Source organism: Stegastes partitus, unplaced genomic scaffold (assembly GCF_000690725.1).
Source record: "Stegastes partitus isolate 25-593 unplaced genomic scaffold, Stegastes_partitus-1.0.2 Scaffold422, whole genome shotgun sequence".
Classification (NCBI taxonomy): Eukaryota; Metazoa; Chordata; class Actinopteri; family Pomacentridae; genus Stegastes; species Stegastes partitus.
In genome coordinates, this window is record NW_007578153.1 from 18,720 (window position 1) to 38,101 (window position 19,382).

Genomic DNA, 19,382 nt, shown 5'->3' on the forward strand with positions numbered 1-19,382 from the left:
CAAAGTGATCCATTGCAGTATTTTGAGCTCCAGCTTTGCTCACCTGGTTAATCTGCCTTACATTTATTAGCCATTACCACCTCCTGTCCAATAGAGGGCCGTGATGCGAGAAAAAAAAAAAAAAAAGATGGTTGCTGATGAAATTGAAGGCCACTACTACTTTTATAGGCATTATTCCATCTATCCATCCATCCATCCATCCACTATCTATACACCACTTAATTCTCATTAGGGTCGTGGGGGGGCTGAAGCCTATCCCAGCTGACTTAAGGGGACACCCTGGACAAGTAACCAGTCCATCACAGGGCTACACTTAGAGACAGACAACCAAGCACACTCACATTCACACCTACAGACAATTTACAATCACCAATTAACTTTTTTTGGATTTGTGGGAGGAAGCCGGAGAACCCAGAGAGAACCCACGCTACACGGGGAGAACATGCAAACTCCACACAGAAAGATCCGGGTTCCCCCACCGCGATGCGAACCGGCGACCTTCTTGCAGCCCCTTTATAAGCATTACTGAATATCTGAATTGCTGAAATTTCCCCCAATTAAAAAGGTATTTATTTATTAGGCAGAATATGACGACAGAGTCAAGCCTGAATTTTGATTATGATTTCAGAAAGATTTAACATTTATGTAAAACGTATTGCTGCGACACAGCTTTGCTGAGTACGCAACATACAAAGCCACAAAAATGTATTAAAATATGCATAAAACTGTTTAATAAGGACAGATGGATTGTATGAAATTTGAGTGCTTAATGCTGATTTAGAATTTCTTATTCTGGCCTGAGAATCAGGAATTTAAATTCATGTTACTCTGCAAAACTCTTCCATTTTCATGTATATTACCAAAAAATGATCATACAAAATAAACAAGAGCGAACTGTTAGCACATTATTATTTTAAAGAACATTGTAGATCCTGGTGTGGACTGAACATTGTCTGTACATCCATTGTTATTCTGTGGATATATTCTTGAATTGAAACCTGTTTTTTTAACTTCAGATATCTTGTGGGAAAAAAAACAAACAGGAACATTTTGCATGTTAGGAAAAGAAACTTGTTCTTACGGGAGGTCCAGGCAGGCCGTCCACTCCAGGAAGTCCAGCTTCACCTTTCTTTCCCTGAAAGACAAGAGTTTGTAATATTAATAAGATAAAAAAACAAACATTCAGTACATAAGGTGAGCATTTTCTTCAGGGTCACAGCCCCTGTTAAGGACAGTGAGGTTAGATACTCAGTATTCTGTCTGGAAAAATGAGGAATTCAGCAGCTTCTGATTGTGCAGTAAAAACATACTTTACTGTTTTTAGTGCACCATTGTTCTTATATTCTGCATTTTTCCACCGTGACAGGCTTTAAAAAACAATACCAAGCCTTTAAAGCTGGGAACTAAAAATTGCAACGCTTTATTTATAGCTCTGAAAGAACTGAACCTCTGGAAAAGAACTCCGTAATCTGGCACATCTGAGATGGTAATTCTGGTCAAAGTATAATAAGTTGTTAATTATGACTTATTTTCCACATTTGCTTTAAGACATTATCTGTGTTTTTAGTCTTATAAAGTGGATCCCAATTGTGTTTTCAGTTCATGTTTCTGTTTTAGCAGCCTTTTGGATTCCTAAAAATTTATTTTTCAGTGTTGAGTTGTAATAAAAGTTCCGAATGTTATCACCCCATTAAATGGTTTTTATATAATTTGCACTAGTTGAGCCCTTTAGCACGTTCCAGTAGGTTCAGCAGAACATCATCACCTCATTTTTTTTGGTGGTGTAGCTACGATTTTGCACAAGCAAAGAGGAACAGAAGTCTGAATTTGGAAGATGAATAAATGAGCAAACTTTTACCAGGAGAGCTTAAATTTTTGGTTAAGGCACCAAAACTACTTGATTACATTTTGAATTAGGTTAAAATGGAGCTGTTGCTGCTTTAATCATGTTACAAACCTCCATTTGGTATTTAACAAACACTCATCCCACAACGGCAAAAGGTCAGCGACGTTCTCAAGGTTACTTCCTGTTTATCAACGATCAGCATCAATAATAACTCACTTACTGGAAGGTGGAGGAGGTCACTGGCCAATATGTACGCCACTTATATGTGCTGATAATGGGACTATGATGGGTTAACAATGTCTGAATTGGATTTTGTTTTCAGCCTGTTTTTCCACTAGCCAAAAGATGTACCTTTTTAAGCTTGCTAGCTCGATTGCGCTAGCGTTAGGTCAGGGGTGTCGAATCCTGGTCCTCGAGGGCCGCAATCCTGCAAGTTTTAGATGTTTCCCTCTTGATTCAAATGATCAGGATCATTATCAGCCTTCTGCAGAGCTTGATGATGAGCTGAGCATTTGAATCAGGTGTGCTGGAAGAAGGGAAACATCTAAAACTTACAGGATCGCGGCCCTCGAGGACCAGAGTTCGACACCCCTGCGTTAGGTGATACCTTAGCATTTACTGTCTCCCCCAGATACACCCTCCTATCTTAGTATGGCGCCCTCTAGTCTAAAAAGACAAAACGGTGACAGCCGTAGTGTCAAACTCCTCAAAGTCACAGTTCACAAAACAATGGGTTCAGTGTCGCTATATACAGTCTACGGACATGGTAGCTGCTGTAAAGCCATATTTAAATTTACTTACAGGTCATCTCTCAATTTCAGGAAGCAACATTTAGCAAAACATACTTTGCTATTTAGCTAAATGGACCTAAACCAGATATAGTCGAGCAAAAAACTAGTTAGCCAAACTAGCCTGCTGGAGAGAGAAGCTGTAGCATTCATCTTCAGATGCTAGAGGAATTGAGGTGATTTGGTTTGGTCAATCTACCTAAAAGCTACCTTTCACTCATTTAAATGTATTACTTTGCAAAATAATATATTTGTTTTAAAGCATCCAATCCATATAAACAGTCAAACAGCTAATAAGTGAAGCACAGGGGAAGCTTCACGACCACTTTTTGCCTCCATTTTGGTCAGATTTTTCATATGTTTGTTGATGCCATCCTCTGCGGTCCTTTAAGACACTCCATACTCCAGGCTTCCCTCAGCTGTCATATCAGGATGAAGGTGAATAGACAGGCTTCAGCAGCGGTGACACCAGGCGACAGATGAGAGCTTAGCAGCAGTGGAGGTGAGAGTGACTCAATCTATACCAAGTCAACCCTACAGCCAATTCTATCAGCGCTGCCAGTAGCGGAGACCACCCTATTATCACAGCTCACAGCCCTGCCTTCACCCCGCTGACACCTCCGCCTCCCTCCACACACACACACTTTTTCCCTGTGCATCTTCAGCTGAGCTATAACAACCCTAAACCTTGAGAAAATAGGTCAAGCTCCTCACAATCTGCTTTTTTTTTTTTCTCCACCCTCCCAGATTTCTCTTGGAAAAGATCCCACAGGGCTGCAAAACGCTTCAGCGGGACCTCCAGTGATACTACAAAATCAAAACAAGCCAGCACAGACAGAGATCGGATGCGTAAACCCATTGGTTTATTCATATTAATAAACTGTAGAATCCCTCGATCTCTGGGAAGCTCTGGACAAAGTGCATTGTGGTGGTGGAGAAGTCTTTCATTCATGGCTAGAGGAGATTCGGCTTGACTCCGCCGCCCAGCCGAGCAGCTGCAAATGTCGATTCCAACATACTGCTGACGAGAAGTAAATTGCTCCCAGAGGAGACGGAGAAGGGAGGTCACTATCTTTGTTAATGTTTTGGAGGAACAAATTATGTAGAATCACTGCGTCTGTTTTAATTACACGCTGCTGTGTAATGGGAGCCGCGTAGAGAGAGACGGAGGGAAGAGAATATGAGGAACAAGGGACAGTTTTTGTAGATAATTCTACAAAGCGCTGATAACAGCTACGGTATCAGATCTGATTAGCATGAAGAATAAATATCAGTTTTTTAGCTTCGAAAAAAAAAAATCTAGCTGGAATATGATAATTGCAGCTCTGGGACTAGTATAAACCCAATTACTGCACATCAGAGTTTTGTTCTACTAAAGCTTCTCTGGAGGCACAATAATCGCATTTTAGTCAGCAGACACTTTTTTTTCTTATTATTATTGTTTTGCGATTAAAACGTAGTGAACGCATGAATAGTCTTTGGTCTTAAAATAATGTTGTGCTTCTTGCAAAGAAACACTCAAGACGATTCACCTTTAATGTTGAGGTGAGGAAATATTTAGTTTTTGTGTTCTTCAGTGTGTTGCGATAGTGAACGCTTCTATAAAGACAAAAGACAGGAGGACACTAATGTACCTGCAAAACCAGGAAACCTTCTTGCCCTAAGCTGTGGCTTGCAGGCTGTCAGGTTTTCTATATCCTGTCTGCATGATGATCATAATTAAACTCTTGTTTAACCTGACCTCAACACACAGGCGCTCAGTACATGGCTTTAAAGTTTAAACCACCATTATTTAATCAGTCAGCATGAAGCTCTAAAGTTGTGAATGCAATGTGCATGGTTAAAGAGAACAAGAACAGAAATATGTGGTTGTGATTTATGTTTGACTGGTGCAACCATCCCATAAATGTCACATGGCAACCAGTAAGACCAGCCATGCCAGTACACATCCCACAAGATGTAACCAGAGGCATAGACAGGCTGGTCAACGCAGAAACAACATGAAAATACCACTTAATGTGTGCAAGTATAACAATTAACAGGACTTTTTTTTCAGCATACAATCACAGGAACATCAAAATAAGATTCTTACCCTCTGGCCAAACTCTCCAGGTTCACCAGGCAGCCCCTGTAGACCGGGAGGACCCTGAGGAATTAAACCATCATAATCAGAAAGAATCCACGGACTGCTCAGCGTAACATCCAAACAGGTGGCTTTTCTACAGCAACACAATATCAAAAGGAAACATAGGAAGGAAGCAATAAATCCTTACAGCAGGCCCTTGGGGGCCTTCAGCCCCTGGAGGCCCAGGAGGTCCAGCATCTCCCTGAAACAGGTCAACCAGATGATATGTATTAAACATATCAATATACAGACAAAACAATCATGCACTATCTGGTATCGTACAGGAATTTAGTAGAATCAACGAATAAAAACTTCCAGCTGAAGTTTTAATTTCCACTTAAATCAACCTAAAATGTCCAGTTGTGTTGTCATGAGTTCTCCTGACTTGAGCTGCTTTGCATTGAAGTCAGGAGTTGAATGAATGAACTCACTCAACTCATCCAGGTAAGTGGATAAAAAACAAAAGGTCGCACGCTGCAAACTTCCAGAACAAAAGGTTAGAAAGTTAAAACTACCCAGAGACTCTTCTTGGAAACCGTTGTGTGTCTTTGATGCGTGTTAAATGAAGTCATGGTTGTTTCTTTTCATACCAACGAAAACTATTCTAACAAAGATGAGCTCAGTTCCACATATAATTCATCAAAATCACTGCAAGCAGCCTCACATGTTGTCTTTGGATTGACTCAACATCAAACTGTTTCAGCAGCTGTAGCTCAAGTTCTCCTCCTTAACTGAACTCTTTAAAAGTTCGTGTGATTAAGTAGCTAAAACCACTTCATCTTGTCAGTGAACTTGTTTTCTCAAATTCAGTCGACTGGATCAGTTGTACAATTTCAGCAATTAAAATGATTTTTAGCTTATTTCGCCAGCAAAGTGCAGTTAAGTCACATTTCTAACCCTGTTCAGGACTTTTGGGGTCTTTTGGCCATTTGGTTTAGATGACAGGTATTGTTTTTTGTTTTGTTTTGTTTTGTTTTGTTTTTTTAATATAAAACGAGGGACCTTTATCATGCATTTGGAACCAAAAATACATCAACTTATCAGAAAATGTGTTTAACATAATATAAAAGTTTATAACGAATACCAACAAATATTTTGCATACGTTCTTTCTTGGGGTCCAATGAACCCTGAAAGACCTTCTGGCAACATGAAAGTCCTCAACAGGGTTAAAGCAACAGAGGAACTTTTTTTTTTACAAGTTGAGCAAATTAAAATGATTTACGGCTAGTGCCATTTGAGACGGTTTTACATTGTGAACTTGTACACAACATGTTATTTTTGTGTTTTCCTCAAAAGCAATACACCAAAATAATATTATATTTCTATACTATACATCCATATGATTCAATTATTATTATTGAATTTCCCTTCAGGGATAAATAAAGTATTTTTCATTTCGTTTCATTTCATTTCATTTCATTATTCTTTATTTTTAATATATATTGATTACTGTATTTTTCATGGTGGCATCTCAAGTCCTTATACACAGCGGTTGATTACTATATACTTCATTATAAATAAATCTAGTTATCAATAAATGTGATAAAGGAGTTTACTGTTGAAACATTACTCACCTTTTCACCTCGTAAGCCTTCTTTTTGTACCTGAAATCAAAACATTGAATAAACAGTTGCATAATATTGTCAAGTGTCACATTCGTTGTGGTAACTACTGTGATGGAATAAAGCAACTTTTATTCATACTAATCTAATAAAGGTGTTTTATACCACATTTATCACCCTAAAAGTTCTGTGGTGTCATGCAGAAGAGATAATGTTCCCTTCTCTGTCACTTTATTCAATGTTTTTTTGTGCTGCTGAGGAAAATGATTATCCTGGAAGAACGTGTTCTTCTGTCGGTCAAAAGGCTGCGACTAACAAAAGTTTTTATTATCAGTTGTTCTGCTCGCTGTCAAAAATGCACATAAATATGTTCTCCATCCCAATGGGAGACATTAGAAGAGCTTGTATTATAGAAGCAAAGGGAAATACAATTTACTATCACATATGACAGAGAATAGCATCAATATGTTCACACTTTAAGAAAAATAAATCTTATTTTTGCTTGAATAATGACTAAAATAACCAGTTATGAATTAAAATATCTCTTTTCCGTTGTAGCTGTTGTAATACTTCACAAATAGACACAGTGATTTAACTTCTGCCTGCACAACAGCGCCCCCCTCCAGCACAAAACAAGGTCAGTAGGTCACTCTGGGCCGTGACGACCTGTACGTCTTCAGCAATAATCATAAAAATTGAGCTAAAATGTAAAATATGAACTTTAATTACATGTTTGTTTTTGTTTCATCTTTTAAACTCCGCTGTGTTCTTTACCTCTACCCAAGTCTATAATTCTTAAAAAACATATTTCTTCTATCCTTTTGATGTATTTTTGGTACTTACCACATCCCCAGGTAATCCGGGAAGGCCTCTCTCCCCCTGTGACACAGTTCACACATCAAGGATAAACACCCCGTCATTAGAATCAAGAGACTTTCAGAGTAAAGCCCCCTAAGCGATATGGTAATGACACAGCTACGACCGTAATTTATGAGATGAGTCATGTTAAAGTGTGCACTTATTGTCGGCTGAAGGAAAGTGAAACTAGTGGCAGAGCACCACAACAGCTCTTTGTGCTTTTTGTGTGTGTGCGTGTGCATCTGTGTGCATGCGTATGGGTGTGGTGTGAGCATGTGTGCGTCCGCTAAGTCGGTAATTACAGACAGACAAATGAACTCCGCATTTTATTTTCTCAGACAAATGAGTCTGCTGACTTTGATGGTGCACAGAGGAGACGGAGGAATGTCTGGAGAAGGCAGACAGTAGCCTCAGACAGTTCAGATGATACGTCGTTAAAAAGATTTATATCAGCGCAGCTTAATAACATCATACGAGTTGTTCCTAATCAGGTGAACAGCGACAGGGTGGACATACCTTGTCACCTCTAACTCCATTGGGCCCAGGTGCTCCAGCCAGTCCTCTCAAACCCTAATCATGTGTAGACAACAGTTTGATTAATACAAAGGTGTGTGACGGATAAATACTGATGCATGTTTGTAACGACAGAATCTCAAACGACTCACGTCTTTCCCGGGAACGCCAGGTTTTCCAGGAAACCCATCCACTCCTGCCTCACCCTAATATGGAAAAAAAGATGTGGAAAGAGTTGCATCACATTTTTCTAACAGTGGAAGACAACAGTCAAGTTTAAATAATGTAGGATGAAAATTAATTGAACTTCTGAAAATCTGCAAAAAGATAGAGTTTTGCGTAGCATGTGATGCGACAACTATTATCGCAGCATATCTATAAAGAAAGGAAACCTGATCTATAGAAAAATGGAGGAAAAAGATCTCTCAGTAGTGAACTCTAGGTATCACTGTGATTGCTTGGAGCAAAGGTATAAGTAAAATGAAAAATAACATCATGCTAGCAGTGATAGAACTGCTTTGACCTAAATGCTAACATTAGCATGCTAACATGCTACTAATAGCCGCGCTGTAATACTGATCCAGTTAAAAAAGTAGACTTTGAGTGTGGCTTAAATGTAACTAATGGTCAGAGTACAGTTAGACATCCTTATATGTTAGTGTCTTATGATTCTTGTAAGTTGGACTTATTTACAATGAATTATTGGTAAAATATATTTTCAAACTTTAAAAAAAACAGCTTTCATTTGTCTACACTCCATCTTCACTCAACTTTTGCCCCTTAGAGTTTTTTAGAACAGCAACAAAGATGTTTTAGTGGAAAAAAATAACCAACAATGTAGCACTATATCTGTCCATTCAGAGGAAAACATGAATATCTCAACCAAATTTCAAGGCAATCCATCTAAGAGTTGTCAAGGAGTTTCCCTCACAAACTGACACGGCGATTCTGGAGGGAAAGTCATGGGTTCACCAAAGTTATTAGGATTCATCCATTGGCTTGGTGGACATCTGTACTAAATTTCATGGTGTTATATATAGTTCAGTCTAAACCAACCAACCAACCAGCCCATGCTGGCTAGCATGCCAAATAAAGTGAGTCATTTCAAGCAGTGAACAGAACTGTGTGACCCAAAACACATCTTTGACTTTTTTAGTCAGCAAACGCTGCCCTGACTTAGACCCCTTGTGCCTCTTACACCACCTATTCCCTTTATCGCTTAACGGAGACAAGTACTTTTCCACCTACAGGAAATTGCTTGCCGAGTGACTGACTGGCTGACGGACAGCTCTAAAGCTGGCATCAGCATATCTGAATGGAGCTACACAGTTCTCAGGACCTGCTACACATCCTCGTGCCATATGGCAAAGCAATCAATGTACTGATTCCATGTTTAGTGCCTCATACAAACCACCTGTTCAAGTCTTCTAACTTGACCTCTCGGCATGATACAAAAGTAAATTGGCTCAGTTTGTCCTGGTTTTTCTCATTGTGCTATTTAAAACAAATGAAATATCGACTACAATAACATCTTCATACAGGAAGCATCACGATACGGCCAGAGTTGGGAAGGCAGTGAAGGTAGTCGTTGAGTGAATTATTAGAAGTACTGACTTGCATGCTAACATCATTGTGATGGCAGATGAGGTAAAGTGTTAGCAACTCAGACAGAGGAAACTTCAGACATCAACAAAGCTTCGGCAGGCCTGAATGAGCTGCATTATAGCCCCGAACGCCCCCACAGAATTCCAGACAGGAAGAGTGGAGAGTGAATCAAGGAAGCCACATCTGTTTGCACAATTACACCCCGCAGTTCTCAGGTCCTCTGAGAAGAACGCTCTCTCTTTCTCAGAAGTTAACTCTGTCGACAGGATTTGCAGCATAAGGTCTGCACTTTACAGGTTCAACCTAGGATCACGGTTCAAGTCCCCGGACACGCTGGGAAAACACGGACAGCGTAAGTAAATGAGTGACTCCCTGTCGTCATTCAGCAGCAACTGTTTTGATCAAGTGCTGTTGAGCAAAATGCCGAGCACATATCTGCACCAGTGTGGTCAGAAGACTAATGGTTGTAGCAGGCAGCCCCCCAAGCAGGAATACGTGGAAGTGTGTGGAAAATGAAGCAACTGTTTTAGACATCATTATTTTATTTGTTGAAACAAGAGTACAGTAGAACTTACCCTGGCTCCTGGGGATCCTCTTTCACCTTTTATACCCGCATCGCCCTACAACAAAACAACATTATACATATATGCTCCAAAGTATTATCATCATCATCACTTGTTTACTGATTGTTTGTTCAGGTTATACTCACGGTGACACCTTTTGGTCCAGGTGAGCCAGGAATCCCTGCGTCTCCCTGAATTCCCTGTATAATACAAAATTAACAGTTTCCGTATGAGTGGGCGTTATCGACTGGGTTCTTCATTGCTGACTCAATAAGTGCACCGACGACCAACTGGGGACTGCTGAGTCAGAGCTGAATCAATGTAAGAAATGCAACTGACCGACAAACAAACCAGAAGCCCTCAAAAGAGAAACAGCAGCTGTCGGTGATGAGACCACCCTGTGGGAGAACCTTGAACTCCGACCTCTGCCCTCACTTTCATTCTTTTCTTGGCAATGAAAAGACAGAACTGTGTCTCCAGATATTTAACAGTAAGGACACTTTCTAATTTAGGTTATGTGCTAAAAGTTGTCCATTCTAAATAAAACAACACATTTATTATTTTTCAACCAGAAATATCTGTTTAGAACCAACTCAGGTCTGGAACCGCTGAGCCACATTGTCAGCGGCCTGCATTTCCAACAGTTTATAGTGGAATCTTTGCGTCACAATAACATTGGGTTCTTTTTTTTTCATCATTTTGTCAAAGTAGGAAAATCAAGAGAGATGGTGGAGTGTATTGTTTACCTGCAAGCTGTTAGCATCTTATACAGTGGACCGAATTTAAAGATATAAAGGCTGTGTTACTGAAAAAGCTCCTGTTCATTTAATGCTTTCGACCAGGTTAATTACAAAAAATATGTTGTTTTCTGCCTATACAGGTTACTTACTGTACTGTTCTCCTGTCAGATTTTAACCCCATTTCAGTGCAGGAGTTCTGTGATGTAGTCTCCCATCTGCATTCGTCTTCCTGCCCTACTGACATTATTCGGACAAAATTTCTAAAAAAGGTTTTACCAGTCATTTCCCTGTCCTCTATCATTAATCAATCTCTCTCTCTTCTGGCTGTGTACCAGAAAATTTCAAGGTAGCCAGCGTCTTCCCTTTGCTGAAAAAACCCTCCCTAGACAATACAGAAATAGCAAATTATAGACCGATCTCTAAACTCCCCTTCATTTCAAAGATTCTTGAAAAATCTGTCTTTGACCAGCTCCTTCAACTACTAGAAGGAAACGATGTCTTTGACAAATTCCAATCTGGCTTCCACAAACAGTACTGAAACAGCATTACTAAGAGTAACAAATGATACGCGAGCAGATAAAGGGGAATATTTAATTCTAATACTTCTTGACCCGGGATGAAAATGAGTTTGACACCCCTGCTCTAAAGAATCCTAAAGTCCCTGGGGAATATATTATTATTATATATTATATTTCAGTTATTTTATTTATTTATTTTTATGTGCTGCCAATTTAAGACCTAAACAGTAATACAACTGTACATAAGGGGGGGTCATCTCTGTTTTCTTTTTGTCATTCATATGCATCTACATGTTTTACTCTGAGCCATTTCACTGATTTAGTATTTTCTATGTTCTATCACAAAGAGGCAACCTTCCCCTCCAGTTTCGGGTCGGGAAGCTCGTCACAGTCCATTGGTCCATCCTGAGCCAGGAACCCTCTCTCTCTCTTTCCCCTCCTCGTTCTCCCACCAGCTGCCCCTTCATCATCCAAGGGAAAATCAGCCTAACTGCCCCCTCCTCCCCTTTTCACAGGAAATCAATACCAGTCTGGGAAGTAATTGTCCAGAAAAACGCATGTACGCCCACTTAACAGAACAAGTGCGTCTCTCAGAGCAGTGCCAAAAACAGAATAACTAAAGATATTCTTTCTTAGTGCCTGAAATGTATTTTAAAACCCTTCGTCACTGAGCCAGATGCATGTGCAATGACTCGTAAATGGATTAAAAACTGCAACGCCACATTCACCCACCTTTGATCCAGCGAGCCCTGGAAGCCCCGGTTCACCAGCCCGTCCTTCTGCACCCTAATTACAAGAAAAAAAAACATCCATTTTTGCACACGTCTTCAACTGCTGCACAGCCAGTGTTTCAGACTGAAATATAAAAATCTTACTTTGTCCCCTTTGTCGCCGGATAAACCGTCAATACCTGGCACGCCACCAAGTCCCTGTCAGATGAGTAGAAACACATAATTAATACCCGCATGTGACCTCTTAAGATTTAAGATTTAAAAGAAAAGGTCTCCACGTCTCCGGGTTCACACCTTCTCTCCTTTTTGCCCAGGAGCACCTGACAACCCTATGCTGCCTGTATCACCCTGTAAATAGAAAATAAGTGTTTAGTCGGAGAGCTCTGTCGTACGAAAGCATGCAGGTCGGCCGGTACAGTGGACGATGGCGTGCTGTCAGAAAATCACAGAACATGGTTTAGTACACGGTGGCTGGATGATTAATAAAGAACAGTGTACAAATGTTAGCGAGTGAATAATTAAACGGTGGAGAACACAGCAACACACATAAATAACGAGTGACAGCTACACAGTGAACACAAAGAGTCGCACGAAGCAGGATAAACAAACTTTTGAGTACAGACTTCGGAGCCACATTATACAGTCTCACCAAGACCCACTATGGTCGCACACATCAGCCAAAGACTCAAGGAACAATGGCTTTCCATTGTCTCTGAGTGTTGCACTTTTGGTTTGTACACTGATGTCATCTTCTGTGCCAAAAGATTCCCGTGGAATTTAAAAAGCTGGACTGAATGAAAAGTAATGGCTGTTAAATTACACAGTACCACGAACTCTTGCCCACCGCAAGACTTCCCTCTGCTTCATAAACCACTTTACAAGTCACAGACGGTTGCCCTTTAATTATTTTAGGCTTATATCACATTAACACACGTCATTTCTTTCATCACAGAGATTAGGAGCGCGGGCCCCTGCTCCGCTGTGCACTTTAACGAAGAAGACATTATCTATAACAACACTGCTACGCGGGGAATTGCCTGTTCTAGTCAGTTAAAGATGCAATTAGAAGCAATCAAACCGGGATGAATTCACTTTCTCCCCCTTGTGATTCGATGACCACCGTAGCCATTTTTAACCACAGCTTGATGTCGGCTTGCGTCATGTGTTTGCATCAGGTTTAGAAAAGTTTACAACAGAAAATTGCAGCCTTCCCCGGGAGAAAGTGAAGACAGATGCTCACGCAGAAAGTAAGAAATAGAAAAGCAACAGGGATGCTGTGCATTAAAGTATGATTTAATGCACTTTTATCAAACTAGCAAGTTTATTCCAGCAGTAAGAACTTTAGAATGAAAATATATTTATCCTGAAATGAGCTCGGCTGTCTGACTGCATTGCTAATGTTAAAATAAGAAAGCGCCCTGCAGTGCACCTATATTATCCCAAAGAATTCACAGGCACATTCTCAAAACTATCACAACCAGAGCACATAACACAAGTTAGAAGACCATTTCCCGTCTTCCAGACCTCTTGTGGCCCTTTTAAGTGTCCCTCTCAGGACAGCAAGAATGATGTATGCAGAGGAGTTAGTCTCAGCGAATAAATTATACTGTGAGACTCTGGGCTGGCACTGGCAGGCAGCACGGAGGCTGTGATTTGAGCAGACTGGGTGGGCGTCTGCGCAGGACTGCCCTCTCTGCTACACATCCTCTGTGGTAACCTGCCTTGTAATTCTGACAAAAACAGCTGTACGAGCATTTCCCTAGACACTCCCTTGCAACAAACAGGTGAAATATTGAAATAAGATCAATTTAAAGCGCAAGAGAGAAAGACAGAATGCAATGTTTTGTCCACATGCATATAACATATGCACAGTACGCAGACAAACATGTATTTGGGTTAAGATGATGCTCATGCAGAGTAGCGGAGGGTAATTCTACTTACCTTCACACCTCTGTCACCTTTGACAGAGATTACTTTGCCCTGCAAATAATTAATCGATAAGGATCAATTATTATCGAGGCAGAAAGAAAAGCAGAACAGCTGGAAGGCATGAAGCGTGAAAAACCTCAGATCGTTTTTACAGCGTATTTACCAAAAAGCTTGAAATTAATGATTGCACGATTAAGTGAAATTTATTACAGGTGTTATCTTATCAGCTCTTTTCACGACATTAGAACCAAAATTCATGTGTGAATGTGAACACTTTGATGCTCATACAGTTTCTCCTTTTTCTCCTTTGACGCCAGATGGTCCGATGGCACCCTTAGGGCCAGTGTCACCCTGAAAAAGGAAGCATGTTCGCACAGTGAAAACATCGAACAAACATTAGGAAACGGTAATGTTTTGTCGCACACAAATCGGTGCTGAAAGGCAATGGTAGATGACCTTTTCACCCTTAGGACCTGCAACACCCTGTGCACCGGTGTCTCCCTGCGAGAAATAAAAATACAGTTGTCTTTTGAAAGACATCATACATTGGATTCCCACTCATCCGTGAAAATAATAGATGGGATAAAGTGTGGTAAAATCAGGTGGCTTTACCTTGTCTCCTGCAGGGCAGGAGCAGTTCACTTGAGGGCCTCTTTGTTGCTCCACAACGGTGGGTGTTGGAGTTGGGATCGCCACAGGGGGAGCCTCGGTCACAACTTTCTTGGGGCACTGAAACCATACAATTTATTTTAAAACACTGCAGCATGGTGGTGTGAATGAATTAACCTGTCATGTCCTCCACCTCTAACTCTGCTCAGCGGCAGTCTTTTCCTTTTCCCTTCCTGTCCTTCTTTCCTTTTTTTTCCCAGGTGGGCGTGACCAAGACGTGGCAATGGGCAGTTGGAAAATCACCTAAGTGAGTGGTCCACCTGTAACTCATCACCCTCTGCAATAAAATCCACGCTCAAACCACAAACTACGAAATGCTAGTTGTTCCCTGGCTTCAGCTTCTGTTTCCAGATTCTAACCCTGTTATTCCTCTCTGGTGCTCCATCGTACCCGGTTCATGTCTCCAGTCCATCACCCACCTCCAATCTTGTCCCCCCTCGCATCCTCCCTGGCAAGACCCTCTGACCGGTTTCTACAGATCCACATTCATATTACTCTTTTTAGCTTTGTTAATTGTAATATATCTTGTATCCACTTCCCTAGCTTGGTTATACCAAGTCCTGGTTGGTGTTTTGACCTGCGTCAGTAGATTGGTTATCTCTGCATGTTCAGATTTGTAAAGCCTAATTTTTGTATTTTGAATTGTTTGGTAAATCCCCACATGACCACTCGCTCCATTATTTTATAGGTTTGGGTTACCATGTCTTTGTCTGCACTTGAGTCTCTGAACCCAATCCGTGACATGGCAGGAGTGGCTTATGAGCATTAAACTACTAAACTTGACAGTTATAGTGTTCTGGTGACGTTGCACAACTTTACCCTTCTTGTTTGCTGTTTGAAGAAAGTTGTTTGTGTTCTCTACACTTTCATATACAAAGACTGATACCACTCTCATATCGGTGTTCATTAGCTGGATACAGGAGTCCAATAATTTAGCTTTGCATGAGGGCTACAGCTTTGTAGATAAAGCTAGCAAACCCTATAGGCAACATAAGGTGGCTTCCAGGCAGGTGCAAGGTGGTGTTTAGAGAAACAGACCTAAAAATGGCCCTTCAGGCTTCGTTTCTATTTTTGTGTCGCATTCAACAGCTTTGAAGTTAATTTGGAAAATAAAAAAGCAAAGTTGTTGCTGGATATATAACTTTAGCCTGAAATAAAGCTATTTGTCACATTTGCCTACATGCTGAATTCTACTTTAAAGATGGTAATGTTAGCAACAACACAAGACAAAACAAAATCAGCTATTAAGGAGATTCTACAGGAACAGTTCTTGCCTACATGGACACGTAAGATGGTCTTTCTTTAATTTAATATCTGCATTGGATGGGATTGTGTCATGAATATGGAGATGTTTCCATCTGTCGTCGATTTTGCAGGAAGATTTTTAACTTGAGTTTGACGTCAAAAGCCAAAACCAGAAATCAAATGGGGTCACATAAGGTCGATAGATACCAAAATGACTACTGCTGATGTTAATGATGCAAAATGACAATCATAAGTGTCTGAAATCTAAATTTACTGCTCACTGTTGAGTCAAGTGAACGAGGAGGTCATTTACAGCTCGCTCAGCTTTGTCCACAGTTCAAAAAATATGTCTACAAACCTCAGCTTTTGAGAGAATATTGGATCTCTCTACAGCAGCTGTATCTGATTTGTTCAGTTGTAAGCAAACAGAAATAAGAAGCTGGTGAGTTGTGGTTTTACTGCCGTTTACATGCTGTAACCACTCTTGATGAACGGTGTCTATCTGTAATCTTGTCATTACCGTGAAGGCTGCAGGAAACCCACTCTCCTCTGCTGGAACGTTTCCTAAAATGTCAAAACTCTTCAGAGGCACGAGCACATCTGACCAGCATTGCTATTGTAGCCTGCAGTAGTCCTGTGTCACACTGCAAAATTAGCTTGGCAGCTTTTTAGCTTACGAAGCGAAAAACCAAATGTTAACCTTGTCGTGTGTTTTCAAGCTAAATATGAAAGTGACTCAAATTAGAGACCAGCGAGAGACAACAAGACATTTTTCCATCTTAAAGCAACCTACAATTAGAAATTAATTTGCTTATTTGGATCCTTTGCACACTAAAAACTTTCAGATCTTTTTCATGCATCTCTCTTATGTAAATTACTTAATTACTATCCATTGATATGTTAGACACCCATGAATTTCCATGTTTGTTGTAGATGTGGCAGGAGGTTTGTGGCACAGCAGCCTCTAAAGTACACGCTTCCAAAGGTACAGATTGTAGGTCTACGGCCTGTAATACTCACCGGCCCATTGGGCAGATCACAGCAGGTTTCCAGCTCTGCATGCTTGGAATCACAGTAAATCATCATCCTCTGGAGGTCGAACTGCATGAACAGACGATGGACAAACAGATCAACCCCGAGAACTTTGCCTTACATGAACTGCCATGTCGACAGAGCTGAGGTGAAGACTCACGTCAATCGGCACGCTGTCATACAGCCTCTTGCCGATCACCGTCTTCCCCTGGATGTCGATGTCCTCTCTGTCTTCAATGGGCAGGGTCGCGATGTGTTTGCAGTCCAGGTACAGAGCCACAGCCTTGGCCTCCACGCTGAGGGCAATCTTGTGCCAGTTGCGGTCAAACAGGTTTTCGACTTCAGGGTTCTTGAACACAGCTCTGACGGCATCCTTTGTCAGGCCGACAGCGTTGTACTCCACCGCTTTGTTCTCACCATCCAGACGGATGGACACCTGACAAGTCAGAGGCCAAATCATGGTGCAACGTTTAGTTATTTAGTCTTAAATCTCTGCTTTTGATTAAGGTTTGAGGTGCATACAACAACAGAACAATGACGACATGCTTTCACATCAAGTCATTATTAATGACTAAGACGGTGATAGAACATGTTACATTACTAAATACTGAGAGTCCATTTAAAAAGACAGCACCAAAGAAGTCTGGAATTCTTTTTTTTTGACACTCAATAATTCAAAAAGGAACTGAATAGCAAATGAACTGAACGTATTCCAGCTTGTGATTCGCCACATCAGGTCACATTTATTACTCTTTACATTTGGCCGACCCACCTGTGGGATCCCATATTTGTCGAAAACCTGCCAGAGGTACCAATCTTCACGTCTCGAGGTTTTCCTGAATTTGAACGTCGTCACAAAGGCATATTCATCTGGCAACCCCTGAGGAAACACATCTCTGCGGAACAAAAGTACATCGTTATTGTCTTGTTTTATAATGAAAACACAGTGACCGCAGAACAGTTTAAATATTAATGTATACACCCTGAATTGTGTTCATGCTTCACCTGACAACCAGTCTGTTTATACTATTCCTGCTTTCCTGAGCAGAGTGACGCTGCATTATTCAGATTTTTTAATTTTCAAGAAGAGGTTGAAGGACAATAAATCTATTGGACATTGTTTTCTAAATTGCTGTTGTACTCACAAGACACATATTTACCATGTTTTGTGTATATTATTTCTAAATCTAGTGAGTTATGTGTTTGAACAATAAACTCATAATAACTAAGTATGTGTGTTTTTTGTGTGTGAACTTTTTTTTTAAATTAGTTTACAGCCTATTGGGAGAACGTGCTAATTTTTACATTTAAATGTAATTTTTTGTGTCTGATTTTTGTTCTTTTCTAACAAAGATAGTTTAGAATAATTTCAGTTATTTCCTTACTCACTGACAGATGAGAAAATAAGTACCAAACACTGTATTTCCTGCATTATAGAAAATGTGTGTCTTCTCTGTACACATCTGTATTCATCTGTATGCATCTATGAGTAATCCACACCTATGCGTGTCTGTCTTCTGTATTATAAAGCTACAGCCAGTTAGCTTAGCTTAGCATAAAGACTGAAAATGGATGGAACAGTGTACACAAGTAATAAAATCTGCCTCCTGCTGCAGCAAAGAAACATAAAAATAAAAACTTCTGGTTCTATGTTTCTTTGTAGAGCAGGGGTGTCGAACTCCGGTCCTCGAGGGCCGCAATCCTCCATGTTTTAGATGTTTCCCTTCTTCCAACACACCTGAATCAAATGATCAGGATCGTTATCAGGCTTCTGCAGAGCTTGATGATGAGCTGATCATTTGAACCAGGTATGTTGGAAGAGGGACACATCTAGAACATGCAGGATTGCGGCCCTCCAGGACCAGGATTGGACACCCCTGTTGTAGAGTGTTAATTCATGAGCTGTGGAGTGATGTTGTTCAATCTGTATCATCAAGTTGAGCCACGCTCGCCCTTGTTTTCAGTTATTGTGCTAAGCTAAGAGTGGCATTAATATCCCAAGCCTCAACATCAGCAAAAAAAAACCATCAGATGGACTTTTTCGTATTTTGACTGATAGCAATTTTTTTTTTTTTTTAGAGAAGTCTGATTTAATTCTTATTATAATTGTAGAGAACATTGTGCTTCTTTCATTAATATTCCTTTTTTAAATATTTCTGTGTCAAAGCACTGGAAAACAACTGTAACATAAAACTAAGCAGTGCTGTCTAAGCAACACGACAAAATATTCACAGTGGGAGGTTGGTCGGTGGTCAAAAGGTGTACAGCAGCAATTTTTTTTCTCTTCACAAGGTCAGTCAAACCCCGGCTTCAAGTTTCATCTTCACAAACATTTGGATGAAAATGTGTCGTGTACCGAACTGTTTGCAGCGTGATGGGCGAGTCACTTACTCTGTCTGCTGCACAATAGGCATGGTGCCAAGACGAACGTAGGAACTTTGGCCTTCATCAACTCTGGTTCCCAGAATATCTTTCACATTGAAGTACTCCATCAGGTCGAACCCTGCAGCAGCACAATAAAAAAAAAGCCAAGTTGGACTCAAGACATTCTCACACACATAAATGAGCTCACCAGGCTCTCCAGTCGTGAGGTTGACTTATGGTTTTGTCAGATTTCTCGGGGTATACTGAGGTTTAACTGGGTCATTCCCACCACA

At 40.5% G+C, this 19,382-nt stretch overlaps 1 protein-coding gene across 1 annotated transcript in view; it reads right to left on the minus strand.

Moving 5' to 3' along the window:
• LOC103360228 (collagen, type XXII, alpha 1) overlaps positions 1 to 19,382 on the minus strand; it is a gene marked incomplete at its 3' end in the record, with an annotated part of 48,257 nt that overhangs the window by 16,373 nt on the left and 12,502 nt on the right. The window contains exons 4-23 of the mRNA XM_008285912.1: positions 19,117 to 19,228; positions 17,498 to 17,621; positions 16,886 to 17,161; positions 16,714 to 16,794; positions 14,392 to 14,508; positions 14,236 to 14,280; positions 14,068 to 14,130; positions 13,792 to 13,830; positions 12,145 to 12,198; positions 11,995 to 12,048; positions 11,852 to 11,905; positions 10,008 to 10,061; positions 9,874 to 9,918; positions 7,846 to 7,899; positions 7,697 to 7,750; positions 7,166 to 7,201; positions 6,335 to 6,364; positions 4,908 to 4,961; positions 4,727 to 4,780; positions 1,082 to 1,135 (exon numbers count right to left, since the gene is read on the minus strand). Coding sequence (XP_008284134.1) covers positions 1,082 to 1,135; positions 4,727 to 4,780; positions 4,908 to 4,961; positions 6,335 to 6,364; positions 7,166 to 7,201; positions 7,697 to 7,750; positions 7,846 to 7,899; positions 9,874 to 9,918; positions 10,008 to 10,061; positions 11,852 to 11,905; positions 11,995 to 12,048; positions 12,145 to 12,198; positions 13,792 to 13,830; positions 14,068 to 14,130; positions 14,236 to 14,280; positions 14,392 to 14,508; positions 16,714 to 16,794; positions 16,886 to 17,161; positions 17,498 to 17,621; positions 19,117 to 19,228 — 1,454 coding nt within the window. The remainder of the gene's footprint in view (positions 1 to 1,081; positions 1,136 to 4,726; positions 4,781 to 4,907; positions 4,962 to 6,334; positions 6,365 to 7,165; positions 7,202 to 7,696; positions 7,751 to 7,845; positions 7,900 to 9,873; positions 9,919 to 10,007; positions 10,062 to 11,851; positions 11,906 to 11,994; positions 12,049 to 12,144; positions 12,199 to 13,791; positions 13,831 to 14,067; positions 14,131 to 14,235; positions 14,281 to 14,391; positions 14,509 to 16,713; positions 16,795 to 16,885; positions 17,162 to 17,497; positions 17,622 to 19,116; positions 19,229 to 19,382) is intronic.